At 46.0% G+C, this 21,389-nt stretch overlaps 1 protein-coding gene across 5 annotated transcripts; it reads left to right on the forward strand.

Annotated features, from left to right (window-relative positions):
• The first annotated feature begins 453 nt into the window (after nucleotides 1-453).
• Nucleotides 454-17,467, forward strand: LOC142578200 (uncharacterized). Of its 5 annotated transcripts, none has more exons than XM_075687605.1 (6): nucleotides 454-979; nucleotides 5,308-5,353; nucleotides 9,217-12,558; nucleotides 13,805-13,981; nucleotides 15,370-15,410; nucleotides 17,203-17,467. In XM_075687605.1, the coding sequence occupies exon 3, from the start codon at nucleotides 9,259-9,261 to the stop codon at nucleotides 10,249-10,251; it is 993 nt and encodes a 330-aa protein (XP_075543720.1). In that variant the 5' UTR covers nucleotides 454-979; nucleotides 5,308-5,353; nucleotides 9,217-9,258; the 3' UTR covers nucleotides 10,252-12,558; nucleotides 13,805-13,981; nucleotides 15,370-15,410; nucleotides 17,203-17,467. The 5 variants fall into 5 exon arrangements, 4 of the variants coding, with proteins under 4 accessions (XP_075543720.1, XP_075543727.1, XP_075543733.1 ...); XM_075687618.1 differs by having other exon boundaries at nucleotides 845-979; XM_075687612.1 differs by lacking the exon at nucleotides 15,370-15,410.
• Nucleotides 17,468-21,389: the final 3,922 nt, after the last annotated feature.

Genomic DNA, 21,389 nt, shown 5'->3' on the forward strand with positions numbered 1-21,389 from the left:
GAGCCGAGTTGGGGCCCTGCTTTTCCACAGCTGGTATGACGTCACACATAGGTCACGCTAAAGGTCAATGGTGGATTCTCCGGGACGACGGCCAAGAGCGGAAACCTCGAGCAGTATTGCTTTCGCAATAAAATCTGAGAATGGTGGCAACTGCCATCACACCGTTTCAAAGGGGACGCTCCTACCTTCCATACATCCATTCGCAGCATCCCTGGGCAATGCAAGAGGCCCATTGGTACCCTGAGTTACTAAGCAAAGCAATATCATCAGCGAATCGCAAGTTACTAAAGTATTCTCCATTAACTCTTATCCCCAACTCTTCCTCATCCAGGTCTCTGAATACCTCCTGTAAACAAGCTATGAATAGCTTTGGAGAGATAGAGGGGGGGGGGGGGGGCGTCGGTGGCGCAGCCTCAAACCACACGCGCTGGGAGATGCTAAGCTATGCCCCCAAAGACCAACTCTGGGCCGCCAAGCGGGCCGAGGAAGCCGCCAGAGCTCAAGGGCTCATCGCTGACTTTGTTCGTGTTTGTTCAAGTTTAGCGCATCGTTATCATCGTGACGTAGCATTCTCGACAGAAAAGTAGCGAGCGCAGCGTTTTCAAGGAAGTCAACGCAAGAAAGACAGATGACGGTTATCGTTGTGAGACAAGATCAGCCCCAGAGAATGCAAACTTTTTAAAGAGTCTAGTAAAGTGTTAGTGTCTTCGTATTTGTCTCTAGTCTCCGCCAGAAGACCGCTTTCATTTTTCTTGGAAAACAGATGCCACTTGTTAAAAAGAAAAACCTTAGGTTTTAAAACCGAAACCTGTACGCGCCGCAAAGAACCAATCGGCATCGTCGCTTCGCAACATGCACGCGCACGGACGCACGCGCTTCGACCGAACCTGGGCCCACGCATTCCGTGCCGCAGTAACCCTGCTGGTGTTCGAACGCCATTTCGGAGCTGTGTCCACCATCGAGGAACATTCATATCTTGGTAAGCTGTTCTTTTATTTCACACGACTGTCGTACTTACAATGGTGCAGCTCTCCCCCGCTCCATAAAATTCATCTAGGAAGTTCTGGTATTACCGCGAAACTTGATTTTATGGAAGCAGTGACAGTTTTGATAATGTGTTCCTTCCGTGTTCCATCACCGGTGCCACGCTGAAGTATCGTCCAGGTGATCGCTTTTGCCGTATATTTACATATCTAGATGGCGTCATTCAGTGAGTATAACTGTTCGCGAACGCACGTAAATGTAATCTCCTGGGGAATGCGTGGTTTCGTGGCGTCTCTGACGCCGTGGTCTTAGTGTGCGTGCGCTGTCCATGCACGCGCTCTTTGTTAAGGTGTAAACTGTCTGCGAGAAGTTTTAGTCGCTATTGGACGTCGCATCAATGCTCGGAAGTGTTTTATTAGGCATTCCAAGACGCCTAGCTGGCACTAAATCGTCACCGCGTTCTGAAAAAAAAAAAAAAAAAATCCCAACATTACCTGGATAGCTTTGCACTGGAACGCGTTTCTAAAGGTAGCGTACGCGCTTTCGAGCACGATCTCAAGAGCTTCTTTCTCTATTCTCCCGACCCTTTTGCGTATGCGACAAAAAAAAAAAAAAATGGAGCCTCAGACAGTGTATTTTCTTTCTTGATGCTGGATTGTGCGCCATTGCGATCGAGCACGATCGGTATTCCATATCTGTCTCGATATGTCCTCCTCGCAAACTCGAGCCATTGCTATCGAGAAATTTGAAAGCGCTCGAAAGTGCCGCATATGTGACTGGGGTGGAATTTAAACAGACGCAACACCTATCGAACGTATGTGTCTGTCGCGCGTCTCTACAGCCGTGGTTAACTGCCGACGGTATATCAAACTCAAGGAAGCAGGAAAATATTAACATATAGTAAGTAGTTGAGGAGTGCCAAAAGTGCCAGTGCCTATTAATTCGCGCACGCACTTTTTTTCTTTTCTTTATTTTTTTTATTGCGATAGTCGTTCGCCTTTCAAAAGCAAGTGCGCACTTCATCGTTGTCGTCTTCTGGCGTTACTGGTCACTTAAAATTTACATGCATATCTTCTGGGGAAAAAAAACAAAAACAAATCCCATCGGGGCCACCTAAGCACTTCTGACGGAGATGTGAATGCGAAAGCATTCATGTCCAATTGAACACCGCTGAGCAGTCTTTCAACTTATGAACTCCTTGCGGTCAAGCGAGCGCGTTGAGTCGCTTGGCCAACTCCTCCTAGCTTGCACAAGGCCGGTGCACTTTGATCCGTGACGTAATGCTAACTTGCCCGACTGCCGTAGAATGTAATAGGGACGCTTGGTGAGTTTTGATTTGGCCTCATAGACTGAGGCCATGCCGAGGCACGGTTACAACGCAGGCGATTCGCAACTTTCACAGACGGTGGCACCGTCGTGCGGCAGCGGCCTGAAACAATCGAAAGATTATACTCACTGCTTTCTGCCGCCTGTTCGCGTAACATATTGGTGTTCTCTACGCTTTTCCTTCATTTTTGGTTGGTTTTAACGCGTTCGAAGCTCCCGTGGGATCCTGAAGGACGCTTAACATAGAATGAGCAAACATAGAAGTAACCGTATTTTCTGCGTGCTGCAATGCAAAAGTTATGCGGTAGGTGATGTGAGCCCTCACTCATTCCCACTGGCTGCGTCCATGAGGAAGAAATTGATTATTAAGCTGCGGATCGGCAAAGCTATCACAGAAGCAAGGTTTGCAGTGCACACTTCATGCCGGAGGACTTTTTTTGGAATATGACAGATGAGTGACGATTCCGAGCAGTTGAAATCTCGAATAGACGTACCGCTATAAAGACGCAGGCATAGCACTATATTAGGTGCAGAGAAAGAAATCATGCGCAATCCTAACTTAAATGTGTTGTACGATGATTGATGCTTGTGTTCTTGCCACTCATGCCTTTGCGGCTATGTTGGAGCGCAAACATTTTCTGTGAAGCCTTGTACCTGCTTCAAAATTTCTTGTTCTCGCTCATGCGTTCGTGCTCTGCAACGCCGGCTTGACTTTCCACCATTTTCGAACAGTGAGATGAGTTTCTCATTTGTGCATCGAAGCAAAGTGATGCAGGCGTAGAGGGACCTAGAACTGGTACTTGTCGTCGTCTTCCACTTCGATGCGCGGCTGCAACGTGTGCACAGGTGCACATGACTGCACTCGTAAGGTAACAAATCCTAGTCCAACAAACGTTAAACTACTGTGCAGTGTTCGAGTAGCGAACCCTCAACTGATTTGCATGTATATGTTTAGATAAAGTTAACTGGAAGAATGAAGCGAGCATTGCCGCGGACCGATAAATATAGGCTATGTATCGCTTGATCTGTCTGTAGGCAAGACGCGGTAAAACATACGCAGGCTGTAAAACTACCACAAGACTGTAGATTGCACAGCACGCATAAAGGGCAATAAATAAAGTACAAGGGTGAACGGTTATCATATTAGCTCGCAAAACCGGTCATATATGGGTTTTTGTTTGCTTCTTGTGTTCAACATCCAGCTTTGTGAACACAGGCAGGGATAACTAGACAAGAAATTTTCGCTCACGGACCGCTGCTCTGAGGCTGCTTTTCATGCCGTCGACGTAAAGAACTTGGATCGCGCAACAGCGCGATCCAAGTTCAGGTCATGGTACCAGTTCAAAGAGGTCGAATTAATAGAATAGCAAAGAAAAAGCACGGTCACTTGTCTTTATAGCACCGTCGCGGTAAAACTGAAACCACAGCTCGTGTGGTTTGCTTCGAAGCCGCGAAGTTTGCATGCAAAGGCCTTCAACAGTCACGGACGTTGACGTGCACACAAGATGACCAGCGTTTAGGACTTCTCGCCTTCAAGTAGGCTTCGAATGCTGCGTTCTGCTCGCCCAATGTGAGCTATTACGCAGGCTGACGACTGCGGGCACGTAAACTGAGGAGACATTTGAACTCGACTACGCGAAACATGTCACTGAGCAAGATGACCGCAGGACTGCACTGCCTGCTCTAGTTCTTAATCTTTCGGACAGCCACGTTGGATTTAAGGTGGTGCCCCCCTATAGGCCGTGAAAGTTGCGAATAGCCTGCGTGGAGAATGAACACGCAGATAACAAAGGCTTCCGAGAGCAAGGGTGACTTGTGGTCCCGGCGGTGCCCTTTCCCCTCACGCAACACCCGGCGCGCTAATGCGGCAGCAGGTGTTCCCCTGCCCGCTCTGCTCCGTCGAGGTGCGCTCGTGATGTGGTGTCTTTGCCAATAGAAATTTAGGTGCCGTTCTTACGCAATATCGCGTTAAAGGCCCTGTGTCGGAAAAAATTCGGCGTTGGCGTCGGTCGTCATTTCGAGAAAAATCATTACATACCACAACCAAAATAATTCTATTATGCGTAACCTCAAACACAAACCCCATTTCCAGCGTTTCTATTACTCGTAGAACGGTGCGGCCCGCCTGGTTTCTTGCAATAATAACATCCAGATGGTACTTCCGTTCACGCATCTGCAAGAAAGCTGTGGTTGCTGGGAAGCGCGACAAGCAGCCGGGGATCTTTGAATGTTATTGCATTCCACTCTTCGAACTGAAGCGCACCCCAAATGTTTTCGCTTGTCCAGATGACAGACGCCGGCTGTTTTCACTCAATGGGTCATTCAGTGCTTTCGAATCAAAAAGAAAAAACGCATGTATGCATGCATTATATAGTAGGGCAACTATAATTGGAACTTGAATGGCTTTTATGAAATTATCTTGCCTAATTCCCATTGGATTCAGTTAGGATCATAGCAGAAGTACCTGGTTGAGATGTATTTCTTTGTGAAGTTATGTAGATATAGTTTCGCCGTGTGAAAGCTTCCAACTTCCTGCAGTCGACCTTTGGTTCACTTTCTTCGGACATACCCCAATTTGTAGCAGAAGTGTCGTCTCGTCTAATTTGCCATCAGGTCCTTCCTGCGTGGTCGTTTTGTATTTCTCCTCTCTGTGGCTCCCGTATGTGTGTATATGTCTGTGTGTTAAATGGATTTATTTATTGTGAATTTGCTTTGATCATTGCAGTGCCCTAAGTACCTATAGTTGAGAGAAAAATTTGCATGTTTACTTGATTATAACGAGCCTTCGATTATGATGTGCACCTTAAGTTTTCAGACTGACACAGAATATGCATTGTGCTCTTGATCGTAATGGGCACACAGATTTTCATATACTAAAAAAAGCACAAACTGTAATACCCTTATATTGTTCCCTCACAATATATTTTCATGGTAAGAGAGAATTATTTTGATTTGTTTGCACTCAAGAAAATAACTTTTATTTCATCTTTATCACAGGCACCCTTGGTCAAGGCTGTTTGAGGTGGGCTTAACACTGTTTGAGGTAAGCTTTGAGATTTGGACATTACGCATTGCAGTTTTTGTTTGTGCTAGATTTGAACGCACACCTTCTTGCTAATTTTTCTGAGAAAAGTGTGCTTTAAAATGAAGTAAATATAGGGTACTTTGGACAGATCGAATGCTGGTGAACTTTTTATGCTGTACGTTGAATTCCTGGTACAGACTACCGGGTACATGTTTTTTATGATGTACAGAATTTTTTCTAATCAACTGTGGCAGATAACGTAATTCTATTCCTTGAGATAGACTACTTAGAGAAATTACTTTCTCTGAAAAATTACTTGCACGAGAAGTCAAAATGAGTGATCAGTTAAGCAAATTTCACTAATTAGGTTTTTATCTAATTACTTCAGGGCACGTATTTCAATTTACGAATTGTAGCAAGTGAGTTTCCAAAGCGTATCCACTAGGAACAAATTTTCGGCCAGTGTCGAGATATAAATTCCCTAAAGAATGCAACGAAATACATGAGCGTCCCATTTATTTTTGTGCTTCAATGCATAGGTGGCATTTTCTTTGAGGTAAGTGGGACAGCAGTGCATTTTTACTGCAAGTGCGATGGCACATGTATCTAAACCAGTGCCATATCCTCAGAATTATTTCCTAGCGGATATGCCTTGCAATCGCGCTACCATTCGTAAATTGCAATTTGCCGTAATGTAATTCGTTCAAAAGTGGTGACGGTTTTTAATTGGTCATTTATGCATCTCAGTGTTTCGTACACGTAATGTTCACCGCAAGCAACGCAGCTCAATAACTAGAAGTATGCTGTTGCCACAGGTGGTTTCTAAAAATTTTGTCTAATTTAAAGAAGTGGCATCCTGTATGCTCACCCATTGCAAAAAGTACCATACACATAGATTTTTTCTGCTTCTTTTCAAGCCGGCAATAATCTCAAACATTTTTGGCATTTTCATTGTTTATTACGTTTTTGTACTGTCTCTGTAGTTATTTCCCTTTTTTTACAATATTGCTACTATCTTAACTTGCCTTTCCATTTCTTTGCACTGCATTTTTTTCGTAGTCACCAGATACCTGAAGTATTCGGAGAAAAGTGAGGAAGTTGCTATGTCTCCGGCATTTTCATTCCCTCGTTGGCCCTCCTTTAATAAAACAACAAATTGCGACTACTACGCTCTGCATTTTGCTTTCAATTGTTTTCAAACTTGTAACGACAGGAAGTAATGAATGAAAAATCTGTTTGAAGCGCTATAATTGGCCTTCTGAGAGTTTATAACATTAGTATTTTATTGCTTTATACGATAATTTCTGGCCACGTAGCAACAGGATGGTGCTAGATTTTCTTCAACATATGACAAATCATTAGTTAACTATGTACTTTTCTGATGCAACCAGTTCAATACATGCGCCTAATGCAGGAGAAAAGAAAAAGAACTAGAGCATAGGAATGATGAGACACAAAGATCAATCAGTCAGTCATCCAAGTTTATTTGACACAAGATTGTCATCATCCATCCTATCTAACTAGCCATCCTAGCTGTCGCCAAATGCAGCTTGGCTTCTAGGCGTAGGGGGCAGTTACAAGGGTTCCTTTGCATGGTCACAAAAATAAGGGGAGGAAGAGGGTCACATACTGCTGACACACTTATTGGTCAGCCTGGTATACAATTGTTGCGAGTCACACAGTGACTGTGTCACCGAAAGCTGGATGAGCAGCGCATCTGTCATTGTTTCTGCTTTTACTTTGCGCTTCTCGAAATACGACGCGGTGAGCATGGGCCAGTCATCTGCTGTTGCTTGTCCCGGAACGCACCGCGATCTTCTCTCCTCTATTAGCTCCTCTTTTAGCTCCTCTATTATCATATAGCGCTTTTGATGAGGTGATCAATTGCTGCTTTGATCTCCACACCCGCCTGTAAATGAGTGAGATCACATGACCACATTCCCTCATTTTCGTATGGGAAGGAACCGTCGTAAACACAGTCTGTGGCGAGAAGCAGTGTTCCACTTAGGTTGCACTTTAAGTTAATTGCATTAAAAGTTTGTGTAATTTATGCTTTCTTTTAAATCTGAGAAATTTATGCCTCATATGGGGCTACAATTGTGGCCACTAACTAGTACCAATAAGGCAAAAAAAAAAAAAATAAATAAACAAGAACTATGAGATAAGCTCTTACAGTACCTCTATAAAGGGAAGCTGAAGAGTCTGTCGAATTCAATAAGACGCTCAGATACGGATGCGGGAACCTTATAAACCATGTAGGTAAAATTTGGGAGTTCTTTTTTTTAATTAGGAGCGACATAATCGTCGGTTAAAATTGTGCTGTAGCTCCGCCCCCCGTCGAATGCCGCGCGCTGCTGCTGATGCTGACGATGCGAGCGGAGACCGGAAACCGCGCTGTTGTGACGTCAACACTAGTGTTCCATTCCTTCGCAGCCTCCACGTCCGTGCCTGACCGTGCTTGTTTCTGCGTGCGTGCCATCGTAATCTGCTTCGATCGACCCCGCATTCCTTTGTTGGTGCGTCTGCGTGTATGTAGAGTGGTAGTATACGGCCAGCCCTGCAATTCGGCCTGCGCAGTTGCTGTATATGGCCACAGAATGAGAGAGGACTACTTGCCACTAGCAGGCTTTCTAAACGCAGCGCGAAAAGATCGGAGCAACGAAAACAAAGACGGCACGAGTGTGGACTGACTGATGATAACTGGTGTTGGAAGGCCTTATGAATACACGAACTCGCCCAAACCTGGATTTTGATGTACTGCGAGCTCCTTCGTGTCAGCATGCTGAACGGAAGGTGCATGTTTATCTTCCGCCCTTGACGCAGGTTTCGTCGCAAAGCGCCGCGAATTTGCTATTTGCACGTGTGTTGTAAAACAGCCTGCATGCAGCTACCATAACGCAGTGCAAATGTAGAGTTTGCATGTGCTGGAAAGCCGGCGCACAGCGAGAAACCGACCGTCTCACGTAGCCGACGGAATTTGCTGCCTTTACGACTTCGGTTACGAGTATTGTGCGGATGGCGCACAGATGGTCACTACACGTACTGCATGAACCGGGAAGCTTTTCACGCGTTTAAACAGTCTTTGTAGATTGCTGACAGCTTTGGACAGCGCACAAATGCCGACGATCGCATCCCCGATTACGTTCCACAATGAGGCATGCAGGAACACGACACTACAGTTGTTTGACCGGAAACGAGCTCACTAGATCGGCGAAAGATCGGCGAGATCACTAGATCGCTTTGCAAAAAACATACTCACCAAAGAGCATTTCCAACACGAGGAGATCCCAAGACTTTGCTTTCGTTCGCGTCGAAAGCACTGCTCGCACCAGCATCGTTTGCTTCTTCGAGAGGCCGGCTCTTCGCAATCGGCTCGTACGTGTAGGGAGTAACGCCGAACTCCTCAGAAAAACGCAGTCTCTCTAAATTTTCCGTTACCGTCTCAGAAAAACAGCACCAAACTACCTGGCGTCGCGCTTCATGTGTAGCGGCAGCGGTCGGTTCGGACGAACACTAGTGTTGACGTCACGAGGCGCCCGACCAATCACGGGCGGAAACGAGATGCGCGAGCTGGGCGTGTCCGCTGCTGCACTTTTCGTCGAAATAAAATATATTTGCGCTTTCTTTCGCTCAATTTCGATACGATATTCGTATACGGAGGGTTGAAAACCATTATGTACAGATGTTCACTCATTTTTTCTGGAAAACCTTTCAGCTTCCCTTTAAGGCTCAGCGACCACGAATAAATTATTCTGACTGTGATAGCTACAGCTGAAGGTAATGAAACTTTTAAGGAATATACTGCCTAGTTGATCTTCTCGATGCATGTTCTTTTTTGTTGGCATTGGTTGCATGATTGTAAACAATTCTTCCTGCTGCAGTGCACACCTGAAACCTCCTGCCAGCTGCTAAGTCCACGCAGGATGATGACACTGCTGGGCAATACGTTGGAGCACCTTAACGATGCCATGACAGCCGACAAAGGCGTGCCTCTCTCCAGGCTCCAAGGCATCCTATCACAACTTCCACCATCAATCCGAGGCCGGTTCGGTGCAAAAACTGAAACCATACGGTTGGTGGCGAGACATTTTCCCAGCAAGATTGTTGTCGGTTCGGACAACAGAGTTTACACATCCACACTACCTCTCGCATCTACCAGAAACAGTGAAGCAAAGAGCCACAGTCCGGCTGACAAGAAACATCTCGACGTGACTTACGGACCCATTCAGCTCTGTAATGTCACAGGCACCATCTCAAAGTTGTTAATGCTTTATGGTTTTGTCAATTTGGTACATCCACTTCGGGCTAGTGTTTCTTTTGACAAGAGATTCTTCAAGAAAAGTAGGCACCATGACCTAACAAAGTTGTGGTTCAAGCTAGGCAATGTAGTCATATTAGATGCAGTAAAAGGTCCACCAAGCCACAGAGCTACGTATCAGGCCACTCATATAGAACTTCTAAGAAAAATTGCACATACGAGCAGCCCCGCAACAAAGCAGGCAGCGTACCAACCAGGTAGTGATGGCATCGGAAGTGGACTTCCTGGCTCAATCCAAGCCGTCAATCCAAGCCACGCATTTATATTATTCGGTGAAGACAATATAGTGTGTGCCTACTTTTCTATTGATAACATTGGCAAGTCCCTGCTTCAGCCAGAAAAGAGTTTGAATAACATATTTAGCCTCGGGGACAAGGTTCTCTTTGATGCCCAACCGAATCCAAAGTCGACTAGCTACGCCAAGTGGTGGGCCACCAATGTCATCAAATCGCAAAGTGCTCAACTTTCCCAGGCCAACGACAGCAGAGACAAGCTTTTCTATCCGACAACGATATTGCTGAGCTTCTGCATGACTCAAAGGAGTTCTCTGCACGAAGGAAACTGTCAATCCAAGCCACGCATTTATATTATTCGGTGAAGACAATAGAGTGTTCCTACTTTTCTGTTGAAAGTCCCTGCTTCAGCCGGAAAAGAGTTTGAATGACATTTAGCGTCCGGGACAAGGTTCTCTTTGATGCCCAACCAAATCCAAAGCCGACTAGCTACGCCAAGTGGTGGGCCACCAATGTCATCAAATCGCAAAGTGCTCAACTTTCCCAGGCCAACGACAGCGCAGACGAAGCTTTTCTATCCGACAACGATATTGCTGAGCTTCTGCATGACTCAAAGGAGTTCTCTGCACGAAGGAAACTGTCAATCCAAGCCACGCATTTATATTATTCGGTGAAGACAATAGAGTGTTCCTACTTTTCTATTGAAAGTCCCTGCTTCAGCCGGAAAAGAGTTTGAATGACATTTAGCGTCCGGGACAAGGTTCTCTTTGATGCCCAACCAAATCCAAAGCCGACTAGCTACGCCAAGTGGTGGGCCACCAATGTCAACAAAACGCAACGTGCTTAACTTTCCCAGGCCAACGACAGCGGAGACGAAGCTTTTCTATCCGACAACAATATCGCTGAGATTTTGCATGACCCAAAGGAGTTCTCTGCACGAAGGAAACTGTCAATCCAAGCCACGCATTTATATTATTCGGTGAAGACAATAGAGTGTTCCTACTTTTCTATTGAAAGTCCCTGCTTCAGCCGGAAAAGAGTTTGAATGACATTTAGCGTCCGGGACAAGGTTCTCTTTGATGCCCAACCAAATCCAAAGCCGACTAGCTACACCAAGTGGTGAGCCACCAATGTCAACAAAACGCAACGTGCTTAACTTTCGCAGGCCAACGACAGCGGAGACTAAGCTTTTCTATCCGACAACGATATCGCTGAGATTTTGCATGACCCAAAGGAGTTCTCTGCACGAAGGAAACTGTCAATCCAAGCCACGCATTTATATTATTCGGTGAAGACAATAGAGTGTTCCTACTTTTCTATTGAAAGTCCCTGCTTCAGCCGGAAAAGAGTTTGAATGACATTTAGCGTCCGGGACAAGGTTCTCTTTGATGCCCAACCAAATCCAAAGCCGACTAGCTACGCCAAGTGGTGAGCCACCAATGTCAACAAAACGCAACGTGCCTAACTTTCCCAGGCCAACGACAGCGGAGACGAAGCTTTTCTATCCGACAACGATATCGCTGAGCTTCTGCTTGACCCAAAGGAGTTCTCTGCACGAAGGAAACTGTCCGGCATCAAAGGCTCATTCTTCCCAAACTCCAAGATTAGGGGTCTTGTATCCACTGTGTAACCCAACGCCATGGTCCCAGTTCCAGACACAGTGACATATTGCAACAGAAGGAAGATCAGGACATTCAGCGAGCTGTTGAAAGGCAGTGCTGTCCTAGAAGATTTAGATGCCTTTATAGATGCCATCGAAGCAAAACACAACATATGGTTAGCGACGCTCATGTGGAATGGTGAACGTCCCGAGCACTTCCAGCGGAGACGAAGCTTTTCTATCGCCCACCCAACCAGAAATCGCCTCATAGCCCCTACACAATTCTCTCCGCAATGCCGCTTCTGCACAGAACCCAGGTCCCTCAGGCACATAGTAGGGGGTTTCAGACCGGCACCATTAAATCCTCCGAACCCTTACCCCACTGACAAGCTTTAAGAGAGAGCCTTGGCCAGCTCCAACCTCGAGGATGAGCAACGGCTGATTGCGAGGGCCTATGACGCGGCCCGAGCTCAAGGCATTCTGCAATGAGGACGCCTCTCCAAAGCTGCATTCACCCATTAAAAATGTTCATTCTCTCTCTCGCTCTTTCTGTCTGACAACGACATCGCTGAGCTTCTGCTTGACCCAAAGGAGTTCTCTGCACGAAGGAAACTGTCCGGCATCAAAGGCTCATTCTTCCCCAACTCCAAGATTAGGGGTCATGTATCCACTGTTGAACCCAACGTCATGGTCCTATGACGTATTGCAACAGAAGGAATATCAGGACATTCAGCAAACTGTTGAAAGACAGTGCTGTCCTAGAAGATTTAGATGCCTTTATAGACGGCATCGAAGCAGAACACGACATATGGTTAGCGACGCTCATGTGGAATGGTGAATGTCCCGAGCACGTCCCTGCACTTCCCATTCTCAGAGAAAATGACATCATTCGGATTGACTACATGGTCGGAATGGTTGGAGGGAGGATAGAGGTGTGCAGCCGCCTTGTGCGGCACGAGGAAAGGCCTTCAAATGCGCACCAAATGAGTCCCTCAGAGTTCTGCCTGCTGCTGAAGGCCAGGGCAGCACAGCAAGACATCCCTGCAGTGCCTGGCAAGCTCGGCACACTAGCGTAAGTTTTGGAAAGGTTTAATGTTTGGTTCAAACTACGTTTCTGTTGCCATTTTAAGTTTTACAGAGTGAACCTAGTCTACTTGCACACACCACGACTGAATTCTTTGCACAACACAGCACATTTCACACATAGCAGGTGAATGCTATGAAGGCTAGAGCGAGTTGTCTCACTGCTCTATTTGCGACTAAAAAATAGTGTGTCACATATAGAAGAAAAGGTACGGTATCTATTAATTGAATGTAACATTAGGCCTCATGCAACATGGGAGGCATCGTAGATCGGAACCTCTTTAGCACCGTACTAATGAAGTGGCACGTTTCTGAGACCAGTGGCCGCAGCCCAGAGTTTTTGCTTAAGCTTGCAACAAGACGTATGATGCATGCTGGAAGCACAAGGGTGCACTGATAACCTTATGGCCACATGTTGCAGTTGTGATGTGGAGTAGGTTGTTCCATAGAAAGCATTGCAAAGTAAAAGGTAACTTTTAAAGCTGAGTGAAATTCCCATAGCTGGACTACTTGCATGGCAACCTCGGCGTTGCCTGCTCACTGTGAACACAGCATAGTGAACATTAACATTTCCTTTCTATCATTAGCATCTGACATGAAAATGCCTAGAGTAGTCTCCACATGTTGTACCTTGGCCCTTCACACCATGTATAGACAGGTTACATGACTGGATGAACTGCAGTCATCAGAGAGCTTTAGCTGTGTTGGATAATATGGCCTGTGAGGCAGGTCCTCTGGTGTGGGCACCTTAATACAGGCCTAACGTTTTGGTGTCCTTGTTTAATATATGTAAACATCCTTGACCGAAATCTGTCTGGGAAATCTGAATCTGTCGGTGAATATGTTTGCTGTTTCTTAAATGAGCTGTGAATCTGAGAGACAGGACCCATTTGAGTGAGACACTTGGCAAGACAGAAATATCTCAATCCAAGTTTGAAAATGAGAGTCCTAATGTTGTGATGACAATTCGGCTTCTTTCTCTAAAGCCGAATCAGCCTCGAGGTATCGTCACATTGATTTTTGAAACATGGATAGAGGCTTTGCTTGTGTGGTGTCACCTTTTTGCAGATCCCCCTTTCCCTCCTTTTATTAACATCTGCAATCGATCAGCACAGCAGGCCCACAGGTGTAGAATTAATCAAATGAAATCAATAAAGTTGCACCTTTACATACATATCTGTCTGCACAACCACAAGCAGCTATCTCCAACGCATATTTTTTTATTTGGGCCATAGCTCTGCACGGTCAACAACAGTCTCACGGCAGTTGACAAGGAGGGCCAAGCAGTGCTCCAAGCTGCAACTTTCCCGACGTCCAGAAATCGAGAACTAGCAGTCTGCCTCCAGAACCCGGTTGCTCCAAATGGCCGTCAGCAGATTCGCTTTGAAAGATACTGGCTGTCAAGCAAGATGGTGAGCTTGGCATATGTTCTGACTTGGATGCCGTGGTGGTACATCAAAAATATTTATGCCATCTGGGGCTTCATAATTATTACAGCGCAAAATACGAAGATGAAGGGAAGAAAAGAAGCGACAGGACTTTGCGCTGACTCTCGGCTGATTCTTTAGTGGAAGAAGCATTTTATAGAGATGCCAAGCTTCTTCTCACACATGCTCACCATAATAACACGCTATCATGCCACTGTCAAACAAACATGCCTCGATCAATATAAAATGCGCTTTCCAATAAAGAAACATCAGTTGATAATCAGTGCATAGTCATGTTGCTTCGTGTCTTCCCTTTACGTTCGTATTTTACACTTTAGTAACTATAAATCGATACCAATTATTCCATTCACTATTCTCTGGCACTTATCTTGTCCCCAAGCAATAATCCTCACCCATCTTACATGGATTTCCGCTCTTTAAACACTGTGCTTACTATCCTTTCAAGAATGCTATCGCTTGTTAATAGGCGCTTGACGTTTGTGATCTGAAAGTAAAGGGCACACATCAAGAATAGCCAAGCAAGGTAGGTGGTGTTTATTGGTTTGGGAGAAGATAAGCCCCAAAGAGCGCTAACTTCGAGAGTGCATGCACTGTTCCACATTTTTTGCAGAATTGGAATTATTGTTGAATTCGTTATAAAATTACAAGGTACTACGGTAACATATAGACAGTGATGTGTATAGAAACAGACAGTGTAGGATTGATTGTGAATAATATGAACGGCTTGATTTTGGATATCCTCATGAGCCCCCTTGTAGTTTCTAATGCACATTACCTCGAATCAAAATTAGCTCGGAAGAGGTTATGTGGAATATTCATCCAGGATATAAAGTCTGATGCTTCTGGAGCTGTGTGAAAGTGGTTTAAGTCATTTGTGCCATCAGTTTTCCTGAGAATTGGGACTAACTTTACCTAGACCATTGCGTGGGTACAGATGATAAAAAGCGCCCGTGAAGAAAGTTTCGGTTACCGCAAGTTGACGAGAGAAGCCATGATGTTAAATCTGTGTTTAAGCAGAGAAAAGCAGCTTTTACGACAAGAACATGAATTGACAGTTTCTTTCACCATGTGCATGGAGATGGAACCCCCTATGTAGTACTCCGTCACAGGGTCTTTAAGGAATAAAAATGAAATGAACTGATGCGCTCAGCGTCTAAGTGTGGTAATTCAACTAAACAAAAAAATGGGTTTTTCATGTTGGTAACATAGCAAGTCAGTAATGAGAACTGAACTTGTAAAGCAATTAAACAGCTTAGTTGTCTTTTGATCTGAGGAAGTTATGGTGTCCATGGCAAAGGAACGTACCTCTTTGCCTGTCCTCATGCAGTCACTAATATTTTTTTACGTTTTAGTAACCGTCCCGTCACTACCCTTGGGTCCTGCCACCAGCAATGTAAGTGATATAAGACAGGTCACTTGTGACTTCTGGTCACACTATGTTATTTTACAACATACAGATGGTTTGTAAAACAGGCAGGGGAGGACAGTCAGTACACCAAAATGGAATAAGAGTGTACACTGGAATTTTTATATGTCAGAGATTGCGATGCTAGAAAGACACATTGGCAGCGTGCATGATTCGTGAAGTAACATGTGATAACAAGGACATGGACACGAAAAAACATGAATTTATGTTGTAGTGCATACTGATGAAAAAAAATTATTTGGAATAAGGAGGAACAAAAATAAGTGTTCAGTCTTGTTTCTTTGTGTTTGTGTTGCTGTTCTTACGCTTGCGTGAGATTCATGGAACCTCACCAACTAGCCTAGTTTCAAGTATCACAGAAAGTTTACATGGCGTGAGTCAATAATGAATGTTTAAAAATGTTTGTTTTGGCACTAAAAAGAGTCTAATGGTTAAGAGTGATTACTACCGATTGATTTACTGCAAGGCTTTTATGATGGAGCTGTTATTTCACAATTGGTTATTATTAATGAAAAAGAAAGTAGAATTTAATTTTCTTGCTATCAGCACAAATTGAAATGGGAAAACCCCGATCACTATGTGTGTTATGCATCACTGCATAGAGCTGTAGCTGATTTTTAAGCATGTATGTGCACTTTAAAACACGAGAAAAGTCATTGGTACTAATAGACTTTTGAACCTTGTTTCGGAACATTGCTCCTATTTTGATCGAATCTCATTCTTCCCAAGTCTTAGGTACGGTGATTTCAACTGCACAGCAAGATTTGCATGTTCAAATTGTGTTGGGAAGCTATGGTGTAAGCCATGCATGAAAGACACATGTTCCCTTTGTATCTGCTTTCTGAAGGGGGAGGCTGAGAGCCATGTATGACCACTTGCCACTATGCTCATACTTTGCTATGGTGTAATAGATGCTAAACAATGAGACAATATTGACATGAGCAATATTGATAAGAGCAATATTGCCTGATCTGTGATATTTTCATACTGTTTCGCATATTTCATATCGTAACAGTGAGAACCATGTTTGGATCGTGCTACGACTATTTTTGGGAGGGGAGGAAGGGTTATTAAAGCGTGTTTAGACTCTCATTGGTCAGTACCTTAAGTCACGACTGGTACCTAGTCCAGATCGATATGCAGTACGTAGGTACAAAACCGTAGTACGTTGTTACAAATGTCACATCCAGCTATGCAAGTGGTTCGGCAGAACAGTGAACCTCAGTAGTACAGCATGCCAGCATAGCAGAGGTGAGCTGGACTGGTGGCACCACGGAAAGGAGCGTCGTAGAGAAAAGGTGAACATACACATCTGTCTTCAAAGAAAATTTGCACATCCAATCGCGTGTGTGAACCTAAATGTCGCAAAGCTTGTTCAAGTTGGCAAAGTAGCAGTGGTAGTGAATGACACATGCACAGCCTCAATGCCTGTAGCTGTTGGCTCTTTGCGTCAAAGCATACATTGATGAGGGTTGGACGCACGGAGGAATGTGACAGATGTGTAAATGCATTTAAGGCTTCTACGCCCCTTGCGTCACTGTGGCACATGTCCATTCTGGGGGATTCGCGAAGAATGGGCAACACACCCCATGGCACATATCCAGTAACCGAAGAGTTCTACTTGGCAAAAAAGCATCTGCAGTGTGGAAGAAAGAGGCATATAAAGCTGCCATTTAAAACTGATTGTTTTTCTTCACGGTTAGTCTTATTTCATGGTTCCTGTTCCATGTGTGCCAAAATAGAAACGCATGTTTTGCAGGCTACCATAAACTGGAAATCCACTGCAGCTGGCCACCCCCCTCTGGAGCCTACAGTCTGCATCTTCTCGGGCAGAAAGGAGTAATGCAAGTCCTTGACTCTTCCACCATGGTGGAAGCCAGGGAGGGGCAGACTATCTGGGAGGTGACGGTCACTTTGGACAGCTTCTACAGGGATGGCAGGACGGTCTTGAGCGAACTCAACCCGGAATCCTGCGAAATAGTTCGATGTAGTCAAATTCGATAAATAAAATCATGTAAAAAACACGTAAAGGGCTTGTACAAATCAATGAACTTCGTACAAGTATCTATTTCTTTGGCTGTAAGTACTGCAGCAGTGTAGCCTGCTGCTTATTGGCAGCCACATGCTTAACCGTGATGTCGTCAACATAGTCTAAATGATTCACAAGCAATAGGCCGATGCCTTCTATTGTGCCGTAGTAGCGGCGCAGAAGGGCCAAATTAAGCTTCTACAGCCTCAGTAAAGTTGGGAGCGCGGCAAAATGAACGCTTGCGGGATCAACCTCGGCAGCGTCTTCGTTTGGCCGCTACTTCCACTGCAACCTCTACATCCCAAGTGACCTTCTGTTTCTCGCAAAGGAACACTGGGACTGTTTTGTATTCAATTTTGTTATTCGTTTGAGTTCTTTATTCCCCAGGGAGCGCTTCTGTTCTTCATTTTATATATATGGTTGTATATGTTGAATAAACGGCTTTTTACATCGGGACGGCTGGAGCCTGACTTTGACCTTCGAAAGTACCACATTGGCGACGAGGATGTCGTGAACATACCCCCAGCCCCACTGCGCCATCCGGATCCGCCCACTTTGAGTTTCACCGGGCTTGCTCCGCCACCGTTTTTCCTTCCGACACCCGGACGCTCGTCATTGACATGGGAGCAGTGGGAGCAGATGTTCAACGTGTACTTGCTGCTATCCGGAGCCGCCACACTCAAGTGGGGGCAACGCAAGGCTATTTTTTTGCATTGTTTGGGGGCGGAGGGCCAGCATATTTATCAGACGCTGCATGCAGGGACCAGCGCCGCAGCACCGGCAACGCCAAGTGCCGCAGCACTCGCCGATGACAAGTCTGTCCTGGCCCCTCCTGAGCAATACGACTCTGCACTCGCTGCATTGCGGCACCAATTTTCGACGTCGTGCAACGTTATCATCGAGCGTCATCGCTTTCACCGCCGCAGCCAAAACACAGGCGAGTCCGTTCATGACTTTCTTGCTGCTCTGCGAGAGCTAGCGTCACATTGTTCGTTTGCCTCGCAAGATGATACTCTGCGGGATCAATTCGTTGCCGGCGTAGCTTCCACTCGCGTACGTGAGCGGTTACTGCTCGAGGGTTCCACTTTCATTCCGGAATTCCGTTCGAATTGCACTTCAGTTTGAGCAGGCGGTTGAAGAGCTAAAGGAACTTCCCGCTTCGGTCGAGGCAATTTCATTGCGGCAGCGTCATAAATCATCTTCGCATTCTTCGCAAAAAAGAAATTCACAGCCGGCAGTCACCTTTCAGCAGAAGTTAACGAGGAGTGCGGGCGGCTCACATGCGCCGCATCGGAACCACCTCCTGAATGGAACCGAGAACAGAGTAGCTGCTGCAGTTCACCACATTGTTTCCGATGCAGCTTGCGAAACCACATCGCGTCAGCGCCGCAGTGCCCAGCGCATGGCAAGACTTGTTCGTTTTGTGGTCGCAAGGGCCACTTTCAAAGGGTATGGAAGCGCAAACGAACTCAAATGCAAGGCCGGGTTCGTGAGGTTTAATTTCATGAAGATGTTTCGTCATCTAGCAGTGCTGAGCAAGGTTTGACTGTGCAACGTTCCGCGCTTAATGGAATTCATATTCAAATGCAAGTAGCGAATTTCACTGTGACATTCCTTGTCGATTCAGGGTCGTCTGTTTCAATCATGTCGGAGCAAGAGTTGAGTCAATATTTTCAGAGCGTTCCGCTCCTGCATGCTCCGCATGTTACTCTGTTTGACTAATCTCAACGGCCGATTTCCATGCTAGGTTGTTTCCAGGCAGACATTGGGTTCAAAGGCTGCACAGCGTCACTACGTTTTTATGTTCACCGAGGAACTTGTCTGATCGGTGTTGACGGCATTAAAGGCTTGAATCTTCGCATTGAGGGTTCTGCTCTCAAGTGCTTGTACACGTACGTTGCTCCGCTGCCGACTATCGTTGACCCGCTATCCTGTTCCATTTCCACACCGTCAAGCGCGCAGCCCCGTGGCAAAGATCTTCCACCTGCCTTGGCACATGAATTCAGTTCACTTTTCAGTCCCAAGTTGAGTCTTGCTAAGGGGTTCACGCATCGCATCAAGACGCAGCAAGGTGGGTAGCCTGTAACTTTGAAGCTTCGCCGTCTGCCATATTCTTTCCGGTCACCAGTATCAAATGAGATTCAGAGGTTGCTGAGCCTTGACATCATTGAATGCATCGATGCTTCTGAATGGGTGTCCCCCATTGTTGTTGTTGACAAGAAAGATGGTAGCATCAGGATATGTGTAGATATTCGAGAGCCGAACTAAGCTATTGTTCCAGACAGTTCCCCGTGGCCCCACACAGAGGAACTGCTTCACGCTTTGGTAGGCGCTACACACTTCTCAAAACTTGACTTGGCTTCCTCTTAAAATCAGGTTCTCTTGCACCCTGACAGCAGGAATCTGACAGCTTTCATCACTTGTGACGGCCTTTTCCGTTTTTTAAAACGGAAAAGTTTGCTTTGGGTTGGTTTCCGCCCCAGGGGCATTTCAGAAGATGGTGACGATCCTTGACCGCTGCCCTGGCGGGTTCTACATTGATGATGTCATCATTTTTGGCAAGACTGCAGAAGAACACCTTTCAAACTTGGAAGACCGTGCTGCAAAATATCAAGAACGCAGTTCTGAAACTGAACCACAAATGCCTCTTCAATGTTCCAGAACTTGCGTTTCTAGGGCACAAGGTCACCGCACATGGTATTTCGCCACATCCATAGAAGGTAGACTCTATAGTTAACACACCAGTGCCAACTGATGCTGGCACACTTCGTTCATTCCTGGGTCTCGTAGAATATTACTCCAAGTTTGTTCCACACTTGACACAAGTGGTCGAGCCTATGATAGTCTTACTTTGCAAAAATGAGCCGTTCATCTGGTCAGTCGAAGCACACAGCAGTTTCAGGAAGGTCAAGGAAATGCGTTCGTCGAGTACAGTCCTCCATATGTTTGATCCGTCACTTCCAGTTATTGTGTCGACCGACGCGTCCGACTGTGGGCTGGGAGCAGTCCTGCAGCAACAAAGTGGCCACGAGCTCTGCACAGTCACTTTCGCATATCGTACACTGTCGCCTGCGGAGAGAAAATACTCAGTCGGTGTACAAGAAGCTCTTGCATGTATTTGGGCATGTGAGCGATGGCACACGACCTTTGGGGTCGCCATTTCACAATTCGAACAGACCACCAGGCACTGGTGTCCTTGCTGTCGTCACAAGGACATGAAAGACGCCCACTGCAAATCGCACGCTGCAGTGCACGACTGCTTTGCTACAATTTCACCGTTGAATACCGCAAGGGGATCCACAAACACTGTAGTAGATGCACTTTCTCGGCTGCCAGCACCTACCTCGGAGGCAGAGATTGTTGAGGAGGAAGAAATTCTCGTTCATTCAGCCAGCCTACGTGACAAAGGAGAAGTTCAGGCAGGCTGCCCTAGACGTCAGTTGCCTGGAAACCATCAAGTCATTCGTGCTGAGGTCCTGGCCGCCAAAGAAGTCCATACCAGAAGAGGTGAAACTATTCTACCCCATTCGGGAAGAACTTTCTGTTGTCCATAACGTGCTGCTGCATGCAGAGCGCCTCGTCCTTCCGTCCTCCCTCACGGCTCAGATCATTGGCATCACGCACGAGGCATATCCGGGTATCACGTGCACGAAGGCGCGACTGCGTGAGCGGTTCTGGTGGCCACGAATGGATAAGCAAGTGGAAACGGCAGTAAAAAACTGCCACATTTGCCTGGAGGCAGATAAGTCAGCCAACACATCACCAGCACCGTTGCAACCTGTTGAATGCCCTGAGCGACCGTGGCATAAGCTTGGCCTAGACATTGTTGGGCCTTTGGAGCATGCAGCTTACAACAGCAGATTTGCTGTAACACTTGTTGACTACCGTTCTAAATGGCCGAAGGTATATTTTTGCAG

This window comes from Dermacentor variabilis, chromosome 1 (genome assembly GCF_050947875.1).
Source record: "Dermacentor variabilis isolate Ectoservices chromosome 1, ASM5094787v1, whole genome shotgun sequence".
NCBI classification, from domain to species: Eukaryota; Metazoa; Arthropoda; class Arachnida; order Ixodida; family Ixodidae; genus Dermacentor; species Dermacentor variabilis.

What these genes read in the sequence shown, in the direction of transcription:
- LOC142578200 (XM_075687605.1), top strand. Translation starts at nt 9,259, where the DNA reads ATGATGACACTGCTGGGCAATACGTTGGAGCACCTTAACGATGCCATG.